Genomic DNA, 26,791 nt, shown 5'->3' with positions numbered 1-26,791 from the left:
CGCATATTATTTTTTGGAGTGTTTCTGACTACAAACCACAGAAAAACCTTGTGTGCACTTCTCCAGTGTAACTTTAACATGGTTAGTATTAGAACTGGCACCACTGAGATCTGGTATAAATAGGCTTAAGAAGTGTTCCAACTAATCCAGCCTATGCGACAAACATTTCAATTTGCTTTAAAAAACAATAGTTATTTTTATTTTAAAAATTCATGTTTATCATTAAAAAAAAAAGTCATGCTTACTATAATAAGAGCTTGGTAAAAATCCTTGTAACCCATCTGCACCACTTTCTTTTCTGAACAACGTACCTTACATAAATGAACTTAAAAATAGCACAAAGTTTTGAAATTTAATTTACAATACACAATGCTACTTTAATAGATTTGAACTATCCATACTTAATACAGACAGTGGATGTTTTCAATCTCTTCATACCTTTAACAAGCACGTCACCAAGAAACACGATCCGCCTGTCTAAGCAAACATTTTGGGGAAAATTGGAAACAATTGAAAAACTTAATGATTTGTCCTTTTTCAGTCTCTTCAGTCAACCATATTAGAGTAAAAACAACATGCATTGCTAAAGAGATATTTAGCCTCTTTTAATTGTTTTAATCATGGAGTTGAGAGACATTTCACTGGATAAGTAATCAAGGAGGAAAAAAAAAATTACAAAATTCTTCATGGTATTAAACAAATGAGTCAGAAGCTTCATTTAAAATAAAAATAAAAAAAGACAATCAGTTCTGTGAGTAACACACATTGGCATACTATTGAATCTGTGGTACTCAGCATTGGCCACTTGTCCTAAAAGTAACTACTGAGTATCTATTAAGTCCACAGCCAAATCCAATCAACCTGCTATCAAATCCCCATCTAATTAATAAAGTAACATGTAACAACAGCATTTACATACTGATCAGTAAAATATGTATACACACTGACTGAACACACACCGCCAGTCATGTCTGTTTTAGCAGTTTTGATTGAATTTGGCTCCCGGTCCAAGAATGTAAAAGTCCACATGAACAGCACAACTGAAGCTCCAGCATGGTACAGCAGAACGGGTGCAACCATGAACCCAGCGAACACCGAACACGAGTCTGCATTCCGCTCGAGTTTGTAATCAAGTTTCACAGTGTAATAACACCCAAAGGTGAAGAAATAAAAATGTTGTGTTGTCCCCACCCCACAAAAGCACGACCAAATGGGAACATTGTCAAAGAACTGGTATTCAAAAACAAGAATACTTGAGGGACATATAAAATAAATTTTATTTTCCTTCTTCAGCTCTACATGTGTATTTGTGTTTCGAGACAGCCACGGTGAGAAGAGAGAAAACGCACCTGCATGCCTATCTTAGCTTTCCCAGGCAGGTGCTAAAACATAATGTGAGTCCATATCCCTACAGAATGGAACTGAAGAGGAGAGGAAAAAGGGTAACTTTGTATTAGTTCTGTGTTACTTTTCAACATAATAACAACAAAAAGTCGATGGCTGTCACTGTCCACACTGCCAATAGAACAAATAGAGGAGAGAGGGTAGAGAGGATACGTGAAAGAGGGGGGGGGGGGGGGAGAGGGAGAGGTTTAAGGTTGGGCTCCCGTGGCGGCAGGTACTTGTGTAGCCAGCGTGTTGGGGGCAGAGATGACAGGAGAGCCAGCTGCAATGCTGCCTATGGGCTGTGTGCTGGCTGCCATTGAGGTGATGCCTGCAGGAAAATGACAGAGCTGTCACATGCATCGACTCTAATGTTCTCACATTAGATTTGGGGCATTTCTACAGTTAATTGCAGTACTTGCTGAAGCCAAACTTAGTCAGGGAACCATCTGCCACCTTCAGGATACACTGACCAAGTTTGCAAAGACATGCACTGCTTTTGCCTTTTATATAAAAATACTGTTTTGTTTATTCTGTTGCTGTAAATGTACAAAGCATACATCTTGAAATGGCCAATACAGGTTATTTCCACAAAACATTTTAAATCAGTACTTCCAGAAACCCTGAATGTTTTTTTTTTTTTTTTACCTGCCATCATGCTAGAGGAGCTGACTGGAGTGGAGCTAGCAGCCATTCCAGTAGCAGTAGCTCCTCTACCCTGGTCCTTCACAATGGGGTCTGAAAAGACACAAGCATGCACGTGTAAGACCAACAATTGTCATAACAGTGAAAAAGATTATAATCCAAGAAGGGGAGAACAGTTGGTGAGGATATTCTGTGTAATATTATATCAGTACAGTGCTGTGAATAGATATTTGCCCCAGATTTCTTCTAAAACTATTTAGTATGATATATACACACAAACAGATCTTCAAACAAAATACAACATAAAACTAAGGCCATCTGAGTAAAAACGCAATATAGTTATTGTTGAAGCAAAAAAATTATCCAACACTCATCACCAATGTGAAAAACTAATTGCCCCCTTAAACAAATTCTGTTTGTGTGCCACCTTTAGCAGCAATAACTGTAACCAAACACTTCAGATAACTGGAGATCAGTCTTTTACTTACTTCTAGGACTAGGATTTACTCCTATGTTTTGGATCATTGTCTTGCTGCATAATCCAGTTGCACTCGAGTTTTAACTTGTGGACTGAAGACCAGACATTCTCCTTTAGGAATTTATGGTAGAGAGCAGAATTCATGTTTCCCTCAATTTCTGCAAGGTGCCCAGGCCCTGAAGCAGCAAAGCATCCCCACCGATCACACTTCCACCACCATGCTTGACCACAGGTATGATGATGTTTTTGTGGAATTCTGTGTTTGGTTTACGCCAGATGTAACGGGACCCTTGTCTTCCAAACAGTTCCACTTTCGACTCATCAAGCCACAGAACATTGTCCCAAAAGGTTTGAGGATCATCAAGGTGTGTTTTGGCAAAATTCAGATGAGTCTTAATATTCTTCTGGGTTAGCAGTGGTTCTCACCTCACCACTCTTCCATAGAGGACGTTTTTGCCCAGTGTCTTTCTGAGAGTGGAGTCATGAACAGTGACCTTTACTGATGCAAGAGAGGCCTGTAGTTCCTTTGATGTTGTCTTTTGTTCTCTTGTGACTTCCAGGATGAGTCGTTGCTGTGCTCTTGGAGGACTTTTGGAAGGTCGGCCACTTCTGGGAAGGTTCACTATTATGCTGAGTTTTTCCATTTGGAAATATATTTTCTCACTGTGGTTCTTTGGAGTCCCAGAGCCTTTGAAATAGCTTTGTAACCCTTCCCAGACTGATGTATTTCAATCACATTCTTCCTCATTTCTGGAATTTCTTTCAATTTTGGCACAATGTGTTACTGGGTAAGACATTTAAACCAACTTCATGCAGTTGAAAAAGTTTATTTTTTAAGTGTTGATTTGATTGAACAGGGTTTGCAGTAATCAGGCCTGGTTGCATCTAGTCCAGCTGAACCCCATTATGAACGCAGTTTCATAAATTTTGGGATTTAGTAACTATGGGGGCAAATACATTTTCTCACAGGTCCAGTTGGTATTAGATATCTTTTTTGCTTCAATACATAACATTAACATTTAAAAACTGCTCAGGTTTGGAAATTTTTTGTGCTCAGGTTACCTTTTTCTTAGATTTTGTTAATTTCTGAAACAATTTAGTACGTTGTTTAACCCTTGTGTAAACTGGAACTAACTCATTCATTTATTCATCTTTAGTAACTGCTCTATCCTGTCAATTAAATTAGCAATTTGTTTGTATTTTTGGAAATACTCTGTAAAGTCTATAAATAGGTAGCTGCTGGGGATTTACATTTGCAGGAAACTGTAGGAAGCTGTATATCCACAACATCTAAAGAAGGAAAATATTTAACAGAACACACAAGTTTAGATGGGAAATTAAAATATGGCTTTTGAACGTGAAATACTCATTACACCAAGCACTGTGCTGTCCGGGTTTCACAAGGACAGCTCAGACAAAAATACACCTCGACATTGATTTCAGTCAAAATGCATGAAATGTACACACCCACCATGATCCATTTTAAAAGTTGAACTTTTGATAAAGTGTACTGTTACATAACTGTGCATCAACCATCAGCTGGGAGAAGGCTTCAGTCATGCATGTCAATTTTGAGCAAGATGTGGGAGAAACAGCTCACATCCAGAGCTGTTCAATTCAGCAGTAAAAGCACACAGTGAGCCTGGTCTTGGCACAGTCATTGCGTGCAGAGGAGCGCACACACACACACACACACACTCCACCTGAAGGAAGCAGCCTACGAGCCCATCTTGATAAAAGGTTGACAGATAGCTGATAAACGTTTTTTCTTTTTTGTGCAATATTCTTGCTATAAATTTGCACTGTAGTATATAACAAGTTAACAAAAATATAAAGACAGTCCAGACAGCACTGCAGTAATTCTACTACACACCAAAAGCCTGTGGCTCTGAACATTTTTTTTCTTTCATGAAGACACCTACAATCTGAAGCAAAAATAGAGGTCATTAGAGAATAAACAAGTTTTTTTCGTTTTGAATATTTATCGACAAGGTTTAGCAACTTCAACGGCAAGGTTCATTTTTAATTGTCATATTGAAAGAAAAGCAGCAACCAAGGATATTTTTGCTAACAAGCAGCCATGTTTGAAAGTTTCCCAGTCAAAATTATTTCTGCCCACAAACAAGCCTTTGGCATCAATAGAAGTACAATAAAATCAATAAAGTTTGTCCATCTGCCCATCTATCTAGTCTTGTGTTTGTCCAAATTTCCAAATTAGTGTCTGTCAGTTTCATTGCCAGTCAGTTTGAGGGATCAGGACATCTCCATGGTTAGCACACGTTTGAGAAATTAAACAGACCACTCATTCAGGAGCACTGTAGTGTTCACGACCTTGTAGCTGCAGACTTCAGTTGCTTCTCAGGTGACAGACACTAGTTTGAATTGGTCAAACACTGCCACAAATAAGGTAGTTTACTTATATGCTACGCACTGGTTATTCAGGACTTTCCTGTATTTATGGTACTTTGAATTGTGTTCCCAAATTCACCTCACAAACGAGCAACTGTGGAGCCTTTCACACGGAGTGCGATTAAGTGACGCAAATACAAGATGCGATGACGCTCTTGAATTGAAACAATAGGATCTACGGAGCTATTCACACCACGCTTGATCAATCGCGGCGTGACAAAGTGAGGATTTTTTTTTCTGTCCAATGTGTCATTTTCCCCCGTCGCTCCATAATGAAACAGACCGTCTAATTATACTTGAGCTTTAGATAGGTGGCGCTATAGCACAGAAAAACGTTTTGAAAACCAGTGTAAACACGGAAGAAAAGTGTTCTGGAAGAGAGAAGAGAACGGATGTTGAGTTCTTGTTATCATTGGTGTCTGAGAACACCAATGAAAAAAAAGCCACAGCGACTACAAAAACAGACAAAAAAAAAAGAAGTTGTTTTATTTCTTTTTCTGTGCTTCTTAACAGTTTGAGTTGTGGTGATACGCACCAACATCTACATGATGATTCTTCTCAGTGGTCAAAGACGATAAGCCGATCAGCTGAATAGTGGGCTGCACCACCTAATGTGCAGGCATAAAATGCATTCTCGGTCAACGCCACCTCTCGTGCAAGCATGAATTAGCTGAAGGCGATTAATCTTTTTGCGTTCGGTGTGAAAGCACCGTTCGTCTGGGATTTTTTTTAAACTTATTTTTAACCTATTATCAATGAAAGACAGTGTACAATTTGAGTAAAGCTTTACAGGTTAGAGGACTTGGAGTGGTTTAGAAATTATTATTGCCCTGTCAGAGGAGTGATTAGTGATGTAGTCTGACATGCTGCGAGCTTACAGAAGTAGGGGTGATCCATGGCCTCACGTGCAGTAAGGCGAGCCTGGTGGTCGTAACGCAGCAGCTTGTCCAGGAAGTCCAGAGCCTCAGTGCTCACGAGGTGCTGGTTCTCACTATGCACAAAGCGCTCCCATCGCTTACGCGAATGCCTGCTCATGAACACACAGGACTCATTAACGGGCTTCAAAAACAGTATAAAACCATCATTATGCTCACTTTTTGGAGCACAGATAGGCATATATATTTTTTTTTTCATTTCATGCTCACACCTACCTTCCCAAAATGTCATTAAAGCGTGGGTCCAGTTCAATGTTGTATTTGTCGATGTAGTCATACAGGTCTTCTGTGCCTAAGACCTTTGCAATCCGTACAAGCTGTTTAAGGGAAAGTGCGAAAGTTAAATATGAGCAGTACATAAAAATCAGTGAAGCATACTGTAGTCCATGATATTCGACAGCCTAAATGAACAACAAAATCAAATGGCACCACTAGAAACAAAAATATACCATTTGTTCTCAAACCTTTTGTATCAGCTGATAATGATCCACTATTCTTTTTTTTTTTTAACTAACTAGCTTTAAAATAAATGATTGGTGAATTACCATACTCAAACACTCCCCTGGTACAATAATATGCACTATAATAGCAGACAGGAAGAATGATTATTTAGATGCAGACTTGGACAAATCATAAATTCATTAGCTTGCCCATCAGGCAACTGAGCTCAAATGTGCTGCCCAGTACCAGGTTTGATTTTCTGGATATTTACTTAGCTAATGTACTGCAATAACGTATGGCAAGCTAGTTAGGCTAGTTAAGTGCTTTTATAGAGATTAACGGAAACAAATAAGTACATGATTTCCTGGTGAGGGGACGACTGTGTACCCATAGTCCTTATCCTTCTAAAGAATTTTCTGTAACAGTGCATCGTGCTCGACAAGAAGTCAGGAAGTTACCAGCCAACATTTCGGCTCTGTGCTGTGGTGTTCTTTCCTGGCATTATGCAGAACAGATAACATTTCAACAACTGCACGGTCCTGTAGGTTCATTCTCTACATCAAGAGAATCAGACCCTATCTCACCGAACAGGCTACACAGCTACTAATCCAGGCTCGTGTCATCTCAAAACTGGACTACTGCAACGCACTACTCTTGGGCCTCCCAGCCAGCTCCATCAAACCCCTTCAAATGATTCAGAATGCAGCAGACCGCCTTGTCTTCACCCAGCCCAAAAGGACCCATGTCACACCCCTCTTCATCTCCCTCCACTAGCTTCCTGTAGCTGTCCGCATCGAATTCAAGGCCTTGATGCTCACGTACAAGACGTTGTCTGGAACAGCACCCCCCTACCTCAACACTCTCCTGAAGGCTTATGTCCCCTCACGCAATCTGCGATCGAATAATGACTGATGCTTAGTAGTGCCTACTCAGCGTGGCTCAAGATCCCTTTCCAGAACCTTCACACTAACCGTCCATCAGTGGTGGAATGAACTTCCAACCTCAATCCGGACCGCAGAATCTGTCACTACCTTCAAAAAAACAGCTAAAGACCCACCTCTTCCATGAGCACGTAACTAACCCCTAAAACGCCAACCTCACATTATCCTTTAAAAAAAAAAAAAACTTTTTTTTTTTATTACTACTCTGGATCCTACACCTCTACTCTGCACACTTTACTTTTCTAGAACTCAATTAAAGATCTTGTATAGTAGCACTACTTGTATTGTTTTCTGCTTGATATATCGCTTTGCTTGCATTTCCTCATTTTAAGTCGATTTGGAAAAAAGCGTCTGCTAAATGAATAAATGTAAAAGGATACCATTATATATTTCATTAGAATTATATACCATCAAGCAGATTGTGCAGTGCAGTCAGTGGCAGGATTCAGAAGGAGTAGCGTGTGTGTGTGCGCGCGCACTACGGTTACAACATGAAGGCACATCACAGCAGTGTATTATGTTTAAACATTTTTTTCTTCGTCTGATGATGGCGTTATCAACAGCCAACTGAACCTACTTGTCTACCAGTGCAAATAAGAATATTTACACAAAAACAAGACAAATCACGTGGACACTTAGCACATGACCTTCTGTGCAGTACTTTACACTGCACTAAAAGCAATTCTGCAATATTTCATGCTAGATTTGATACAAGATTTAGATTGGATGTTTTCCCCCTACGATATCCAATCCAGCATTCTCTGCCAATCCAGCCTGATACTAACACCAGATATCAGATCAGTCCTATCTCTATCTCTCTGTGGTTTTTTTCCCCTGGTTTCAAGAACAGAAGCACTACCTGGTCATAGTTGTCATGTCCATGGAAAAAAGGTTCCTTCCTGAAGATCATACTGGCCAGCATGCAACCCAAACTCCACATGTCCAAACTGTAGTCATACATCTAAAAATGATCAAAGAAACTAAATCATTAGCTGAAAATAATGATCAGTGAATGAATCCATTGTTATGCAAGGCATTTTTAAAATGACATTTAACATGGGTACAGAAAGTGTCTTCACCTGGTAGTCAACAAGCAGCTCAGGACCTTTGAAGTACCTGGAAGCGACTCGCACATTGTACTCCTGGTTTGGATGGTAAAACTCGGCCAAACCCCAGTCTATCAGACGAAGCTTTAAGTACAAACAACAGTTATTTATTATAGAAGCAACACTAATCACTGCTCAAGAGCCACTGTTCTCAAATAAATTTATTAGGAGGTTTCACAATATTGTGTATATTGTTAGCTAACTGAAAATGGCTTACCTTTCTGTGCTCATGGTCTATCATGACATTGTGTGGTTTGACATCCCTGTGCATAATTCCCATGCTGTGACAGTAGTCTAGAGCCTAATGAAAATAAAGACACAGACATAGCAGATGACTTCAGTTAAAACCCAGGACAGTAATTAAAGCAGGTCCAAATTATTAAAATCCTCAGTAAAACTTTTACCACCATTTTTTGGGGGGGTTTCTAACATATGTCAAAAATCTGAAAGATCTCAGCATGCTGTCAGTATGTAAATGCTTTTAAAATATCTGGCTACAAAGAAATATCTTACCTTCAGAATTTCATACATGTAGAAGCGGATGTCATAATCTGATAATGTTTGATACAATTGCTGTATGAGACAGAAACAAATTCAACATTACTCAAGGACTGATTATGGAGCGAGGTTTAACTGCTTCAAGAAACTAAGGATGTTTACAACAATTTGAAAGCACACACTATGAAGTCAAGTCTTCAAACGATAAAGTTACTAATAATTACTTGCATTGAAATCAAAAGCTATTTACCAAAGACGAAAGCAACCAGAACTGTCTCGAATTAACTAAGGTGTCAGATTTTATTCAGGACCATTTCACTGAGTCTTGCATGTCAGGACATAAGACATTGGGTGTAACTGCCACAACAAACACCCTGATGAAATGCTCCCACCAATCCATGTCAAGCGATCACTAAATATCATCTTCCCGACCCCACCCCCCTCCAGCTGCCATGAACTTACCTTGAAATCTGTGTTGTTTACATGCTCAAAAACAAGAGCTGGTGTCCGAGACTGTAGGGAAACAATTAGACTTTAATGTTGTAAAATGTGTACATTTACTTACACACACACACCAATGTGAACAGGGACTATCCAAACTCAGGTGTCAGACTTCACTCAAGCTAAGCTGAATTTAACCAGCGAGTCCAATTGCAAATAGAAATGTCAACATAATGTACACTCCTTCCATTAAACACTGATTATTTTCGATCTGCCAGCAAAGAAATAATCATTAGTGAGTATGAATCATGATAAGTCAGCACACACACACTCACCACAGGATCCTTGACGATATCTAAAAGAGTTATGATATTGGGGCCTCCTCTTAGGTTCTCAAGAATTTTTATTTCTCGCTTGATTTTCTTCTTTTTCACGGGCTGTTTTAACACACACACAATGCGACAAAAGCTGCAGTCAAGTAATAATAGACATTTCAACACTTATTCACAACTTGCATTTGAACATCAACATACAAACACAGAAAAAGTACCTTCAGTATTTTCACCACGACTTTCTCATTGTTTGTAATGTTTATGGCTTCAAACACTTCACTGTACTTTCCTCGCCCTAGCTTTCGCACAAGCTGGTAGTCATCCTGATTTCTGAAGCACAAAAACAGCAGAGAAAAAATGTTTAAAACTTGCAATCACTCCACAACAGACAAAATTCAAGGACATGTCCATATTTTTGAATATCTTTTTATTCAAATCTTTTTAAAAATGTGAATAATATATTAGGCATGCGGGTATCATTGAACAATAATCATGAGCTGGATGCTAAATAAGGTTGCACGCGCGGTGTGTGGTCGCCTGCATGCTGCATTTTTGCTGTTTGCACTGCATCATTACGCACTCAACAGTACACTAATAACTTCAGAATTAAATACAATGGAAAGTTAAGAAATAGCAAATATTCTTATAACTTTATTGGCCAAACAACTTCCATTCACCATAATTAGAATACCACAGGCACAAAGTGCATTTTCATCAGTCTATCTATCGGGCATTTAAATATTATTGCATGGAGACTTGTACTCACCCCCACTCTACCACATGGGACTCATAATCCCAGTACTCTCTTGGTCTCTGTGTGTTTACATCAGGGTAAACTCGAGAGCGGCTTGAGACAGGACCAGACATATTCTACTCGGGATATTCCCAGAAACACCTTGGAAACAGGAAAAAGAAACAGATACAGGACAGCTGCTGTGCAATGTCAACCAAAACACTAGCAACAACAGTAGAAGGTTAATTAATCAGGGTATCTACAAATATCAGCACTTCAAATTTAATACTTTTTAATACCATATTCAAGACATTTCCAAAAAATTAAGACCTGCACGTCACTTCAATCATGCTACACAATACATCAGCTATAATGGATTGAGTTCATGCACATACATCCATCTCTGGGTTTAAGTAAACTACAGCAGCGTAAGCGTCTAGAGGGGTTTGTGGGAAACCAGAGCAAATACCATTTTAGCATTAGCATTTAATCCAACAGTGAAAGAAAAAAAAAAAATCCAGTATTTCCTTTCGAAGAGGGAAAAAAAACTAGAGAGAGATGAATTACGGCAGTCAGAAAAGAAAAAGATGTCAAATTTACCATCACATTCTCAGCAGCTGTATTAGAATCCCCCTCGCAACAGTGTTTACCTTTTTTTTTGTAATTTAATGGCAGGGTAATGTAACAAGTAGTTATAAAATGTACAGAAATATTTGTAATGAAGAAAATATACAACATGTATATCGGCCGATATGATAACTGATTATTCAGAGTGATATCGGCCAATACCGATAATTCTGCCTTCTATGTCTTCTTTTAAATTAATAATGATTAATTTAAAAGAATTATGAAAGAAATGCAAATAAAAACTTTATTCTCTCCATTTCAACAAGTTGTTTCACAGTAACTGGTCTCATAAACAGAAAACACATTACTCACATTAACACATGAATTAAATTCTGAAGATTAAAGTAAGATTCTTTAACTCTGAACGTTATTAATTCGTATTAACATTGACTGAATTCTAAAAACCTCCTGATAGTCTCACACTCACTCACCACAAACAAAAGCATTTCCATTTCATCACTGAACTTCAAACTGGTAATATATAATATAAACTTTATATTATTAACATTAACTGGATATGAAATATATTACTCTACAAATATATTTTTCTGTGCAATATATACTTTTTTTTAATCAACTCATCTTCATTTAAATCCTTCAGCGGTGTACTGGCCTTTTAATTCAGCGCTAGGGTGAGCGGGCAGCGTGGATTGACTCGACGCTGAAACTTCTGCATCATAAAATTTACTTCCAGTGTAAAATTTTAGCGGTGCAGATATTACAGACATTACAAACCGCAATTTTTTCATCAAACCACACAAGCGACATCTTTACACATAGCACAAAATTGATGCGTTTTCCCGCCAGCTTTTGATTGTCAGGATATAATCGGCCCTGATCATCAGATGTCATTAAACTATCGGCCGATGGCTGGAAAAATAGCCTTTATCTGCCGATACCGATTATCGGCCGATGCATCGGTGCATCTCTAATATTAAATTTTTATTTTGGGGTACAAATAGTAACATAACAATAGTCATATTTCTGGCTTAATTCACTTATGCGTTACACCTTGTGGCTTGTATTTTGGCGGAAACCGCAGGAAGACCTCCGTTTAGTTTTAAACAGTTTTTAAATTCACTTCTCATTAGCAATCAGGTGAAATGCTGTAAACCTCTGCCCACAAGAATGTTTGAGATTACATTAACGTAAAACTAGGAGTGTGACAATACACTTAGCTCATGAGATGAGACGATGCCTGATATTGGGTTCACGAGAACAAGACGATATTTTTAAAAATCTATAACTGGAAAAATAGTCTTTTATACGACTGAAAGTCACAAAATGCAAAACAATGCAGGTGCATTTTGAAATGTATCTTGTAACGAATGTCACTTGAGTTCTACTTAGAGTATGAATTATCATATGCAGTAAAAGACAGAACAATATGCAAGCACTGTAAAAGGTTTTGCCACAAACTCAACTGAATCTCCTGTATGATTTCACACAAGTCTCTTCAGACCTTATAACGGTGCATGAACTACGCATGAGCTTCTAACTTCTAATTGAAGCGGTGTGTGTGACCTTCAAACTGAACTCTTTTCCACAGATTGAACATAAAAAAAAAAAAAAAACAGTATAAATAACAAAAACAAACACTGTTTTTCTTATCTCTCTCTCTTTTTTTTTTTTTTTAAAGCGCAAACAACAAGTGCCACCATAATCAAAGTAGTGCTCTCAAAATGCTGCCACACAAACGATTTAAAAGAGGTGGGGGCATCGTCTATGCTAATTTCAGCCTCACACTCCATCATGCTGATATCGCGAGACAGCTTTTCACCTCGACGAGAAATATCGTCACGTTTTAATATCACGAGATCTCGTCACACCTCTATGTAAAACTGAAGTGAATCTGGCGCATGTTGTGTCTAAATGCACGTTATAAGCGACTAAAACTAACAGCACAGAGAGCTGAAGCTCGTGCACAGTGGGATTTACTGTGAACCGAGCCGCTCTAACACCGCACAGACTCCAAGTGCAACATAGTCACACGGTTTTACGACTTCGGTTCGGCTGCATTTTTAAGACTTTTAAAACGTGGATTTAAGATATTTTAATGCTAATTAAAGACCTATTTTTACATTAAGGAATTTAAGACATTTTAAGGATCCATGGACACCTTGATTATGATGACTAGGCACAGAGACTCTACACTGTAAATACTTGCCAATATAAAATTTGAGAGGATTTAATTAAGGCAGTAGATTGCATCCTGCAAGGCTGAAATGAGCACACAGAAACAATCCTATTAAATAAACTTAATGAAAAAACCTGGGGAGCTTTTAAATAGTGAATTCTACTGAACAGAAATGCAAAAATCTAACATGGTTTAGAGCAAGCTTAATGAGAAACACAAGACCAGACTCCCTGGCTTGAATTTTACTTGTCCCTTCAGAGTGGATTAACTCCCTAAACACTGCAGGAAGCGAAATCACTCCTTGTTAAAATCTCCTACTAGAATCCTTTTCGCTTAAAAATTTTACCTTGGAGGTTTCCTCCAAGCAGTAGATGAGAGGTGGAGCTGATGAAAGCAGATGCGGTTGCTTTATGGAGGAGCATAAGCTGCAAGGAAAACAAGCAATGGTTTTAAAACAACAACACTATATGAATAGCTGTACACTGAAGAACTGTGTCATTTTAAAGCTTTGCTCTTTAAACTAGGATTTTAAAAAGACACACACATACAAAAATAATCACCTAACTAGACCATGAACCGATTATATAAAGGTCTACTACAACCTTTAAAAGAACCTTGTAACCATAAAAAAGGAGCACGTAATGAGATTCAAATAAACGTTATAATTCATGTGTATTTTTAAATACGGCCCCCTCAACACCTTTAGTAAAAATAGCTGAAGCGGTAAAGCTGACATATCAATTATCAAGCGCACTATTAAGGCACTTTTCCCTCTAAAGTTGTGCTAAAGCTTTTACTGAGGCTTTCTCCAGGTTCATGACAGCGTTGTAGACTCACTCACCTGGTTGTAGCTGCTATGAGAGGACATCCAGCATCTTATTCAGGAGGCACAGCACTCCAAAATGTCATTCCTCAGGGTTTTCTGAACACTGAAACGCTCTGCGCAACACACACACACACACACACACACACAGAAGAGTTAAGCAATGCAGTGATGTACAAGGCCTGTTTATTAACAAGTCAGAGATTTTGCTCAGTGAAGCCTTTATTGCTCTGATACTCGCAGTAATAACTGACACAACACAGCTAGTTACACAGCTAGCACTCCAGTGGGTTCAAGAGACTTTTATTACTAGTTATAGTCTCTAGTCATTTCATAGCTTGGTATAATTTTGTCTTATGGTCAATATGCATTACACACACACAGGCCTAGCTGTACATATCTGCTAACCAGCCATGCTAGCTCTCAGACTCGGAGTAGAAGCGTTCAAATTCATTATCTTGCTACTTAACACTAAAAGTTTATTGAACAGAGCCAACAACCTACACGACTATTATAAAGTATAACCAGTCGTCCTAATACAGAACTAGTTGTTGGCGGTCTATAGATAGACCGTGGAGAGAGTATACAGCTAGCTAGCTAGAGAGTTAGTTAGCTAACACCAGCATTATGTTGGCGTTAACGTTTGCCACGCCTAAAATATATAGCCTGGTAGCTACCGCTCCATCCAAGTGCCTTGGCTTTAAACTCTGGGTTATAGATTTAACCTTTTAAAACATACATATTTTTTATTCGTATTTTAACAGCGTGTTAAACGAGGTTGTAGCTAAGAGATCAAATAGCTAGCGTTAGGTTAGTTATCTGTCGCTAGCTAGCGAGGCACGCCACATCAAAGCCGGGTGGGTGATGGAGGATAGTTAGCAAGCAAGCGACAAAATATTACACCAAAGACCACACTGGGTTATAAAAACTCTTTAGAATAAATGCCACCCGAAATGCACGCTTAATTATCTAACCAGTTAGACGGATACGGACAAAGAAACGATGCTGCTCAACCCATTAGGAGGACAGGAATAAACAACCCTAAACTGCAGCTAGTTAAGCTAAGCTAGATAACTTTCCCACCGATAATTAGCAAGGTTTTAAGCTCTCGGCAAGGAGAGGTATTAGCTTTTCAAAATGCGACAGATTACAATGATGTGTGTATTTTAGGACGGGGAAATAAGGCAGTGTATGGATCACTAGGTTGAAAAATTCTGTGTTATATTACCTCTCGGGGTCTCCTAGTGGAAAATATGGCGGATCCAGCAAATCTAGGAATCGACGCTAGTAGTAGCAGCAGTCACGCTAGCTATAGCTAGACACAGAGAGAAGCGCCTCGGGGGGGACACTTCCGGTGTGGAACACAGCACCGGTTACAGTCCGGGATCCTACACCAACCACACTCACTGTTTCTTACACATTTCCTAGCACAGTACATACTGAAGGGAAGATCATGTGAAAATATACTCATGTGCATGTTTACTTGGGTAACAATTTACCGGGGCGATGTGTTACCCATTTCTCATGAAGCCCTGAAAACATGTGCCCAGATTGCATTTTGTTGTCATCCCATCCGACTTGTGTGCAAGCTGATCTCCATCCATTTAAGGCTGCTCTAATTAGCGCTTTCTATTTCTGATACTGGGGAGATTTACATTCGTTCACTCATCATCAGCTTTTATCCTGGTCAGGGTTGCAGTGGATCCGAAGCCAATCCTGGTAACACTGTGCAAAATGTAGGAGAATTCACACCTGGATCAGTCACCAGTCCACTGCAGGGTCTATGCACACCTATTCACACACTCACTCACACTTATATGCGATTTATCATAATTAGTCCGCCTATCTGCATGTTGTTAGATATTGGAGGAAACCAGAGAACCCAGGGGAAACCCACACAAACATGGGGAGATTATGCAAAACTCTGCACAGACTGTAACCCTATGGAAGCTGGGGTGCCTCATGTCTTATTCGTGCATCCTCGTTTCCTTTCCTTGCATCTTTGCTCCACCCCCTTAGGATGCGAGGGAAGGATGCAGGGATGAGATGCGAGGAGAGAGGAACTGAAGCAGGTCGAATGGAATATCCTCGCTCTCTCGAGCATCACTTCAAAGCGACATCAATTAATGATGACTGTGCTCAGATGGATGGCCTCATTGTGCTTCAGGGATCTGCCGTTATGTTGTTGGAGCTCGGTTATTAACAACATTCTTAAAAAAGCTAAATGCACTGATAGCATGTGAAATGTCTGGGTTATTCAACAATGAGTTAATGAACAATACATCATTTATCACATCTTTTGTGCAGCTTTGCATATCTAAACAGGCAAGGAACAATAAATTACAATACTCATTGTAGGCATATAATTATTTTTTTATTATATTTCACACAAAATTCCATCACATCATCAAAGGACTTTTTGTTTGAGATTGTGGCAGATGTGAAGAATGAGCGAGGAAACGAGGAAGCATCAATTTGAGTATTGAGAAGCACCCCTGGAGCTGTGCGGCAGCAAAGCTACCCACTTCTCCACCATGAGTTGAATATAAGTCTACTGCTGATGGGTCCTGTGTAAATTGTTCTTGTAAGTAGTTTTTACATTCTTTAATCTTTGGTAACCTCTTTATCCTGGTCAGGGTCATAGTGGATCTGGAGCCTATCCCAAAATCACACCCAAGATGGACACCCAGGAGATATGAGCCAGCAATGCTACCTGCTGTATCACCCTAGTTCTCTTGACAGTTTTGGTATTTATGGTTACTTGTCTTCAACAATCACATATCAAGTAGTTACTTATCAGAAAATTTCTGTGGTAATTTTTTTGCTTTTTAGAGACAGTACTGAATGACTATAAAGAGTACAGACTGTCAGCTATGTATGGTCATCTCATGTAATATATATATATATATATATATATATATATATATAGATATATATATATATATATATATAGATAGATAGATATATATATATATATATATATATATATATATATATATATATATATATATATATATTTGTTTGTTTGTTTTTAATGTGCAGACTGTTAATTTAGAGACTGTGGTGTGTGAAAATCCCAGATCAGCAGTTTCTGAAATACTCAAACCAACTCATCGGGTACCAACATACATGCCATGATCATACTCACAGAGACCACACTTTTTCTTTATTCTGATGTTTGATATGAACATTCACCGAAGCCCTTGACCTGTATCTGCATGATTTCTTTGCACTGCGTTGCTGCCACATGATTGGCTGATTATATAAATGCATGAATGTACAGGTGTTTCTTTTAAAGTGGACAGTGAGTGTACATTATTCACATTAAAAGTTGACATTCTAGGCTTTGTCATAGTACCAACTATGCCTGTATATAGCATGTAAACATGTTTACTCCTTTCCAAATATGTATGGCATTCAATGTGCATGTCTGCTTTAATTCCTTTTAACATTTATCCACATAGATCAACACCTAAAAACATTAACAAACAGAATAAATCACATTTAAAAAAAATTACTTTATTACTTCACTGTCACTGACCGTGAACAAAATTGGATGTGCTTCAGATTTAAAAGACAGAAAAATGTATTCATTAATTAAAAAAAAAAAAATTATATTCCAGAACCTGAAGCAGGTTCAGTACCTGGATCATTCAGCCCAAGTAGGGTTTCTTCTCCCTATTACACATTTCAGGATTTATTCAATTCCTATTTCCATGGGTGCACAAGTTGTAGAGCAGTGAGTTGAAAAGACACTTGCAGTACATTTTCGTTACATTAAAAAAAGAAAAACATGGGAAGCCACAAGCAGGGTTGAAATGGAGCTTTTAACAACCAACTTGTTGTAAATCTCTTCTATCTTAATTTTAACAAAGGTGTGCTAATGAAAGCTACCCAATAAAGTGTGCTTCTTACCGTCTAGCCAGCTCACTCTCACACACAGTCCTAGTGGTGCAGTGTTCTAATCCCAGAGCTCATATCACAATGTAAAATATATATATATATATATATATATATATATATATATATATATATATATATATATATATATATGAAACCAGTCTCTGCCAAAACCATTTGTGATGTTCAAAAAAGCGGGACTGGAAAGCCAAGCCTTGAAATAAAATTACATAACAGAGAGGGAAAGAGAAAAGCTGTGCTTTAGTTAAAACTGTACACGATTAATAAGATATAAACAAGCAGATTTGGTAGCAATCTTCCATAAGTTCATTAATGTTTGCCCTGCCAAAGGGAGTTGAAGATTATCTTTGGAGTGTCTGCTGAAGATCTTGCTGGTTGTTTATATACTGCATGTGTGTGTGTGTCTGTGTGTAAATATACATATAACACCATTTGTGAGACACTTAGGATCAAGACAAATATCAAGAGGCTTGTTTTTCACAGTCCTGAGTTCATAAAGCCCTTACACTTAGGGGTCTCACATAGATTAGGAGGGGTCAAGTCGTCCCAAATAGTAAAAGTTAAACAATCCAAATGCATTGGGTTTGTGGCATTAGTCCTGTTTCATCCACAAATTATTAATGAATTCCTTCAGTGGCAGATGGGCTGAGACTCACTCACATGAGGCAGCACTTGTTCTTGTGGTTGTGTGGGTCTTTAAAGCGCAGTCTCTGCTTAGGCCTGTACTTCTCTAGATAGGTCAGCTGCTTGCTGTTTATGGCACCCCGACGTTTTCTATTAAAAAATAGACATCAATCAAAAACAATCAATATTTAATCATTTAAATCATTCTGGATTAAACACTGGATTATATTATAAAATGTACTTCTAAGGTAAATTACAAATGTGTCATTCAATGTCTAATGTGCACTCACTGTCTGATGAATTGAATGGCATCTTCGTACTTCATTCCACTTTCTATCAGCGCCAGGGCCACCAGAACTGGAGCTCTGCAACACAGAAATGCATCACAAAAAGCCTGATGTCCTGCTAAAGAGATAAAAACTTCATAGTATAAGTTGGTCTCTTTCACCTAGCTCTTTAGAGCACGGTTATCACCTGGTGAATATGAGAATAGGTTCTGACACAGTTATCAGGGATCAAGCGAGTGGACTGACTCTATCACGCATACAACAAATTCACTTTCACAATGAGACCTAAACCTGCTTGTAAAAGAAATAAAAAAAATTGTGACACATGCTTAAAATATCTTGGACAGGGTAGAAGACATCTTTTTTGCCACTATGCTAAGAAATAAAGACAACGATTTCTTAGAGAACATCAAATCATTCTGGTCTGATAAATCTACTTTTACCACTTGGTCCAAACCTCTGACTTTCCAGTCTATCCAGTGAATACCAACCCAAACAGGCCTCCTACAGATCAACAGCATAACAAACTTGCCCGAGTAAAGCAAACATTGGCTCTCTGTCAAGATGTGCATGGGGCTCCCACAGGGCCATCAAACTACGTCAGGAAGCCTGGTGCCTTAGAGAGTCAGCGCAAGAGAGTGAGAGAAAGAGTTGCACAGGTGCCATGAGCTTTGATTATTTCAGTGGCCAAAGTAGACAGTCGCCCATTCACTCTTAGTTCTCGTCTGGGTTGTTTTGTTTTGTAATCACAATGTCCGCACAATAGCCTTTCGGCAATTTAAAGAGGTACTTAACAACAACTTCCTGTTTCATGATCAGATAAACCCCTGTGCCTCCAAGAATACACTGAAATTAATATCACTTGAGTGAATATCATCAGGCAGTTGACTTTGGCAAGGTTTAATGAAGCTCACTCAATGAACTTGACTTGGTCCTGAGCAGGCACTTAACAGGACACTTGACAGGGTCTTGGACTGACAACTAAAAGCTATATTATGAGAATAAGTCACAGTGTACCAGTTATCCAGAGTTTGACTGGAGCTCTGGATCCACACACACCAGGCTTTCTACTAACAGAACTCCAGACCAAATGGCCTTTAGCTTTGACTCAGTTCAGGATGAGAGATTTAAAGCTTGAGTTTAGCCTACTTAAAATTCTACATGGAATGTTGCTGGTATTCATTTAAAATCATAATTACTCTCCCCTGCAAATGCTATGGTTCAATTATTTCCTAACTATGATTCTGTTATCTCACATCTCAAAACGCTCTGTCAAATGTTCTGGTTTATTTGGGACTGTTTGATCAGAGAAGCCTGGGTTTTTATACTTCCGTAAAACAAAAGTTTTGTTGACCGATTCTACTAACCGGCCAAGTCCGGCCACACAGTGCACAGCCACACAGCTCCCGGGGTCTTCACAAAACTTATTCTTTAGCAGTGAAAGCCAGTCATCCACAATCTTTGTGGGAGGAGGAGCTCCATCATCAAATGGCCAGTCCTGCAGAGAGGGGGAAAAAACATGGCACTGTCAAACCATACTTACTTAGAATATACAACTGACAAGCTTTGGGTTTTTCTTTTATGGGTATATAATGTATATAGAAGGCATTTCTAAGCGATCAACATGAAGAACGGCTGAATATGGGGAAGAGAACATAACTAGACAGTATAGAAAGGAGCATGACAGCTATTATCACAGTCTGTGCTGTGGGAGCATGCTATCTGCAGAAGGAGGCCTATCTGACTCAACAGACTCTCTACTGTATCTAAATCACACCAACTAGTGAAAAGACTTTGATGACTCCAGTGCGATTTTCACAAGCTGTGCCATGGCAAACATGGCATATACTGTACCACACGCATGCTGCTGTCTCTCCCACTTCAGTCAGCACCGGCAGGAACAAGGACACCAGTATTTAGCAGCAAATCTGAGAACTGAATCAGATATGGCAGGATGATGCCGTGCGAGCATGCTAAACAGAAACCTGTATAAACCAATAAAATGAGAATACATTCTTTACACAATCAGCACACTTGAGTCTTATTACAGGGAGAGTTGGCTGTGTAATGAATTATTTTGCATTTCTATGGTAATGCCTTCAGAAGAATGGCAAGCTGACTTGCATTCCTATTTAAGACCAGTGCTATCATTTAGCAGTTAAACAGCTATTTACGATGTAATAGAAATTAAAGCATAGTGCATAGAATTGTTTGTTAAAATAATAAAAACCATGATTATTGAGTCAGGGAAAGAAAAAACAAACACTTAAATCTGATGTTCACGAGTTGCTGTGAGTCACTCTGACAATCCTGTAATAGTAATTCAGTCAGTGCTGTGTCGGGGGAGTTGGCGCAAAACTGGCAGGATAGTTGTACGCACACATCATATGGAAGTTTAGATACGCCAAAAGTCATCACACACCAACTCCAAGGTTAGGGTTAGGGTTAGGGTCTGACTCCACGGTGATTGGCAGGAGCCACAGCCAATCAGGAGTGAGAGAGTATAAACAAAGCAAATTGGAGTAGGAGAGTAAAAGCGTCTGATATACTACATTAAGAAAAAAAGATTCAGGATTGACAGAGTTTTCGATGATTTTTTTTCTTGCTGAACAGGTAAGACATTTATTTGTTCTCTAATTTGGTGGGAAATTAATGAATGATAGGTGACAGTCTGAATTCGCACTGTTACCCAGTTGAGAAGTGGTTTAGCTAGAGAACTCACGATTGCTGGTTAGTGACTAGAAAAAATATCAGCTGTTTATGTGTTTATGATGAGGAGTCTTTATTAATCATATATACATTACAGCACAGTGAAATTCTTTTCTTCGCATACCCCAGCATGTCAGGAAGTTGGGGTCAGAGCAGAGGGTCAGCCATGATACAGCGCCCCTGGAGCAGAGAGGGTTAAGGGCCTTGCTCAAGGGCCCAACAGTGGCAGCTTGGCTGGGGCTTTGTATTTCAAAGTCAGTTATACTAGGCAAGGGTGAGTGATTCGAGCCATCTGCTTACCCGATTTGTGTCGTTCTAGCCTGCTAACACTATCTGGGTTATGCTTTTAACATCTTTGACAGGCTGGAGAACAAAATATACAGATGTCATTTTGAAGCACAGCAACCAACCAGTGATTACTGATGCAGTAAAAGAGAAACTGAAGTAGGACGACATATTAATAAATAACTTGCCTCAAAGATTCTTTTGTGACGTGACAGGTACACTATTAAGTGTGTGGTCTGGGACACAGAATTGAATTCTTAATGTCTGCATTTGCAGTTGTGAGATTAATGAAAGTGGTTCTCCCATAAGTAGTTTACAAAGCTTTTTTTTTTTTTACGACTAAGAGAAAAATGACAAAATGTTACATGATGTAGCTTTAAACAAAGTAGTATTTTACAACCCCGTTTCCAAAAAAGTACGCCATGTAAAATGTAAATAAAAACAGAATGCAATGATTTGCAAATCATTTAAACCCTATATTTATTTGAAAATAGTACAATGGCAAACATCAGTTGAGACTGAGAAATGATTATGATGATGATGATAATGATAGTTGAAACAGAAATATATGTATTTTGAGAAATATATGCTCATTATGAATTTGATGAACATGTTTCAAAAAAGTTAGTTCAGGAGCAACAAAAAACTGGAAAAGTTGTGCAATGCATAATGTGATGAAGAAAAAGAAAAACACCTGGTGGAACATCTCACAACTAATTAGGTTAATTGGCAACAGGTCAGTAACATGATTTGGTATTAAAAAAAATTAAAAAAAGAGAATCCCAGAGAGGTGGAGTCTTTCAGAACTAAAGATGAGGAGAGGTTCACCACTCTGTGAAAGACTGCATATAGTTAGGCAATTTACAAATAATGTTTCTCAGTGTAAAATTGCAAAGATTTGGTGGATTTAATCATCTACACTGAAAAAAATTGAATATATAGTTAGATTTTAGAAAAAATATTACGCATGGTTTACATAAAAATATTACGTTTCTCATCAAAATGTGATTTCATTGCTTATGCTAAACTTTATTTAAACAACTTTCTAATTAATTAGACTGAATTATGTAAAGTGAGCGTGATTAATTCACATCGTATTAACATAAACCAATTGCATCATGAAATCTTGCATGTCTGGTAGAACAGTGCAGCGGTACTGTGGCAGTTGCAGAATGCTGGCAACCTTCGTCCAATCCTCAGCTCAGGTGAGAGTGTGGAGTTTGATTTTATTCAGGCCATTGAAAATCATGTATGTACAAAAACAAATTATGTTAATGTAACTCAATTCAATCACAGGGAACCGATGTACACATTTGACTTAAGTAAATTCAACTAAAGATTCAGAGAATCTATGCTCAGACAGCACTGCTTTAAAAACAGAAACGATTCTGTAGTGGAAATCACTGCATAGGCTCAGGAACACTTCCAAAAACCATCGTCAGTGAACATAGTCTGTTGCTGCATGCACATATGCAAGATAAAACTCTACTATGCAAAGAAAAAAACGTATATAAACAAGATCCAGAAATGCTGCCACCTTCTCTGGGCCCAAGCCGAATTGAAAAACTGTCCTGTGGTCTGACGAATCAAAATTTGAAATTCTTTTTGGAAATCATGGATTTCACATCCTCTGGGCTAAACAGGAGAGCGACCATCTGGCTTGTTATCAGTTCTGCTGAAAGTTCTGGATTTCAGTTGAGCAGCTGAAATCCTATATAAAGCAAGAATAGGAAAACATTTTGCTTTCAAAACTATAGCAATTGGTCTCCTCAGTTCTCAAACACTTATAGAGTGTTAAAAGAAGAGGTGATGCAACACAGTGGTAAACATGCCCCTGTGTCCCAGTTTTTAAAAACATGTTGCTGGCATCAAATTCAAAATGAGCACAAACAACAACAATAAAATTACTCAGTTTCAACATTTGATATGTTCTATTTGTATTATTTTCAATTAAGTATAGGGTTTAAATGATTTGTAAATCATTGCATTCTGTTTTCCATTTTACACAGCGTCCCAAATTTTTTGGAAACTTCTTTTGGGTTGTAGACTTGTGGGAAAAAACCTCATAATGCAATAAAATGTAAACTGTTACCAGTAACTACCCACTCTGCTCTTGAGTTAAAAATAACAGTTAAATCCTGTAAGTGGTTAATAGCTCCCCCCACGTCTGGTTTGGTCACAGTAAGCTATTAATTCCAAGAGGCCATGTTGTGCTTGCTATATGCTCCGGGAAAGCAGGTCGGGCTCCAGTCCCAACTCTGCAGGCTAATTGTAGCAAATGCTTTGGCATTTTCCTTGAATCACATACCTGCTATTTCTCCAGCAACTGGACTCTCCTGTTACAAGAAAGGGAGAAGCCTTAGGCACCTGTTTCCCATCAGCAAGCGTTTCCATTTTCAAACACTCCGAGTCTCACTGTTAGACCTCCCTTCAAAAAGAATTTTTTTCAGACTCAAGGAAAAGCTGACGGAAAGATCTCAGGCAATAGTTACATGTTAACACTATTGCCTATTGCAGCCATAGTCATAAATTATAATATAACTTGTAAGAGTGGGAAAGGCGAGAAAAGCTAACATGCTGAAAATAAACATGCACTTCTACTCAACACTAAGGATCGAGTACTATTTTTATCTTTACACTGAGAGATTAACTTTGCTGTATTTATAAGGGTTCCTCTATTTACTAAGGCTTGCTCTAGTGTTTTCCAGTCTTCAGTACCTGTCTGCAAATAGCAGCTGGCAGCCCGTCAGACACAAATACAGAGATCATAGGGCTATTCAGAGAACACTATGCCTCTTGTTAAACCAAAACATTTAGAATGCCAACACGTTTGACCCAGGTAACCTCAGTTCAGACACAACTACCGAAACACTGATGCACTTAGGAGCTAAATGATCCTTGTAACAGTGAAAAACCCAGGACACATTCAAACGGATTTTCAATCAAAGTTGTGGAGAACTTCCCAGTGTTCCAAAGTAATAAGTGAGAGAATACAAAGTGCAAGAAGAAGGCAGCTCACATGGTGCCTCACAGTGAACACACTGAATATTCTAGAAATCCAGTAGAACGACATTTTAAAGTAATGAAGTGCTCTAGCCAGTGCAATGTTTTTTCTTAAGGTGATCACCTATAAGTTGCATGATGATGAACCTCTAGAGATGGCGCTAACCTTAACAGGAGCAAAAACAAAACGATAACCTTTTATCATATTTATTTCTGTTTAGAAAATTGGTAACATTCAGCAACATAAACACTGGGTCTTCTGCCTAAGCCGTGATCAGTTCAGCTTTTCTAAAGACACAACTTGAAGAAGAATTTTTCTTGATTTTGTGTTCTCCTGACAGCACTGAGGAGGAGGAAGTTTTTTATAACTTGGCTGTGTTGTGTGCTTTGCATGCACCATTTTTATTTCCTTTTTACAGAGTAACAGTAAAGCCTGGAGTTTGGCCAAACTGGAAAAATCCATCCGGAATCAAGTTAACTGCAGCTGTGTGCTTCTCATCAGGAATGGGAGGGACGGAGAGATAGAGTAGATAGAGTAAGGGAGAAAAAAAAAAATCAAGGAAAGGGGGGAGTGAGAAAGTTCTGACGTTAGCAGGAAAAGCATGGAGGGAATCCCCTTTCAGACCAGCTGAGAGCTGCAGAGAGGTTACTTCTACTTATGACTGATTTTTAATTGCTTTGTACAATGTATACGCAAAATGGCTGCAGCGTATGTCTTGTGTACTGTGCATGTCAGAAAATGCTGTCTGTCTGCATTGTGTAGTGTCTGGGTAAATAGTGGGGGAAATGTAAATACTGGACACAATGTCCACAACAAACCGAAGGCACTAGAGTTAGAGTCTTGAATCTCACACGTGCGTATTATTATAGACAGTTTTTGAGAATTAATACTAACTGATTTCCCTATTATGGTTAGTTGCCCCTTATGTAGCCTTCAAACCTACCAAAACGTTTGATTTGAGCACCATCTTTAGGATCATCTAGATTAATAAATACTAAAACATAAGGTCATAGTTTGCTGTTTGAGATCAACAACAATTGACAACAATCAGAATGACAGTGGTAGAACAAGCCAAGCTCATGCATGTGTTTAACATCCATCCATCCATCCATCCATCCATCTTCAACCGCTTACTCCTTTTCAGGGTCGCGGGGGAACCTGGAGCCTATCCCAGGGAGCATCGGGCACAAGGCGGGGTATACTTTGGACAGGGTATGTGTTTAACATCTCTATGCACAATGACAAATATGTTTCCCAGAATAATTGGCAAGACATATCTAAAAATTTAGGCCAGTAGGCTGACATGGAAACCTAATCGATAGGGATGTTTTGGCTGATGATGTGCCATTCTAGTGCATGTCGCATTTAGTCCTCCAGACATACATAAGGCAGGAAGGCCAGGTTGTGAACAATACTGCTGCTGTATTCGCATGGACATACATATTTATGAGATAAGAATAAAACCTTACTAAAAGTAAACCCTTACTAAATACTCTTGTTTTCACACAAAAAAAATTTGGCTCGTATGTGTGTAATCAAGGTCATCATCAACAGGGAAAATCTGAAACTGATTTGAGCATCTACAGTCTGACAGGCTTTTAATAAGGCTTATGTTACTGTTTAAACTGTTGCCAAGACCATATACATAGAGCAAAGTGCTCTGATGTAAACAAACTAAAAGGAAATAAGTTGTTCTTTGTCAGAGTAAGCAAAAAAATAAGCAGCTCAAGCTACTCTAGGGTGCTACGGTAGACCAAAGAATCATTAGCCATTTGTAATAGTCTGGAAATAGTAGAGGTACACTATATGGCCAAAGGTTTGTGGACAGCTGACCATTACATCCATATTTGCTTGTTGAACATCCAATTCCAAACTTAATCCCCCTTTTGCTGTTATAATAACCTCAGCTCTTCTGGAAAGGCTTTCCACTAGATCCTGGAGCGTGGCTGTGGGGATTTGCCCATTCAGCCAAGACAACATTACTGAGGTCAGGCACTGATGTCAGAAGGAGGCCTGGGGTGCAGTTCGCTTT

At 38.7% G+C, this 26,791-nt stretch overlaps 2 protein-coding genes across 6 annotated transcripts in view; both read right to left on the bottom strand.

Annotated features, from left to right (window-relative positions):
* Positions 1-589: 589 nt before the first annotated feature.
* Positions 590-15,256, bottom strand: csnk2a1 (casein kinase 2, alpha 1 polypeptide). The gene is made up of 15 exons (XM_053628927.1): positions 15,158-15,256; positions 13,948-14,045; positions 13,453-13,531; positions 10,376-10,504; positions 9,828-9,939; positions 9,613-9,714; positions 9,299-9,349; positions 8,852-8,911; positions 8,556-8,639; positions 8,312-8,422; positions 8,092-8,193; positions 6,067-6,167; positions 5,794-5,942; positions 2,032-2,121; positions 590-1,714 (listed from the first exon to the last, which is right to left on the bottom strand). Exons 4-15 carry the CDS (start codon positions 10,474-10,476, stop codon positions 1,593-1,595), a joined length of 1,185 nt encoding a protein of 394 aa, XP_053484902.1. The 5' UTR covers positions 10,477-10,504; positions 13,453-13,531; positions 13,948-14,045; positions 15,158-15,256; the 3' UTR covers positions 590-1,592.
* Positions 15,257-17,963: 2,707 nt separating this feature from the next.
* Positions 17,964-26,791, bottom strand: part of ptp4a3b (protein tyrosine phosphatase 4A3b) — a 30,556-nt gene continuing 21,728 nt past the window's right edge. For all 5 annotated transcript variants that reach the window (XM_053628888.1, XM_053628913.1, XM_053628897.1 and 2 more), the window contains exons 4-6: positions 20,129-20,259; positions 18,765-18,839; positions 17,964-18,624 (exon numbers count right to left, since the gene is read on the bottom strand). In XM_053628888.1, coding sequence (XP_053484863.1) covers positions 18,507-18,624; positions 18,765-18,839; positions 20,129-20,259 — 324 coding nt within the window. In that variant the 3' untranslated portion in view covers positions 17,964-18,506. The remainder of the gene's footprint in view (positions 18,625-18,764; positions 18,840-20,128; positions 20,260-26,791) is intronic.

Source organism: Ictalurus furcatus, chromosome 1, assembly GCF_023375685.1.
Source record: "Ictalurus furcatus strain D&B chromosome 1, Billie_1.0, whole genome shotgun sequence".
Taxonomy (NCBI): Eukaryota; Metazoa; Chordata; class Actinopteri; order Siluriformes; family Ictaluridae; genus Ictalurus; species Ictalurus furcatus.
This window is presented reverse-complemented; position numbering and strand designations above follow the sequence as displayed.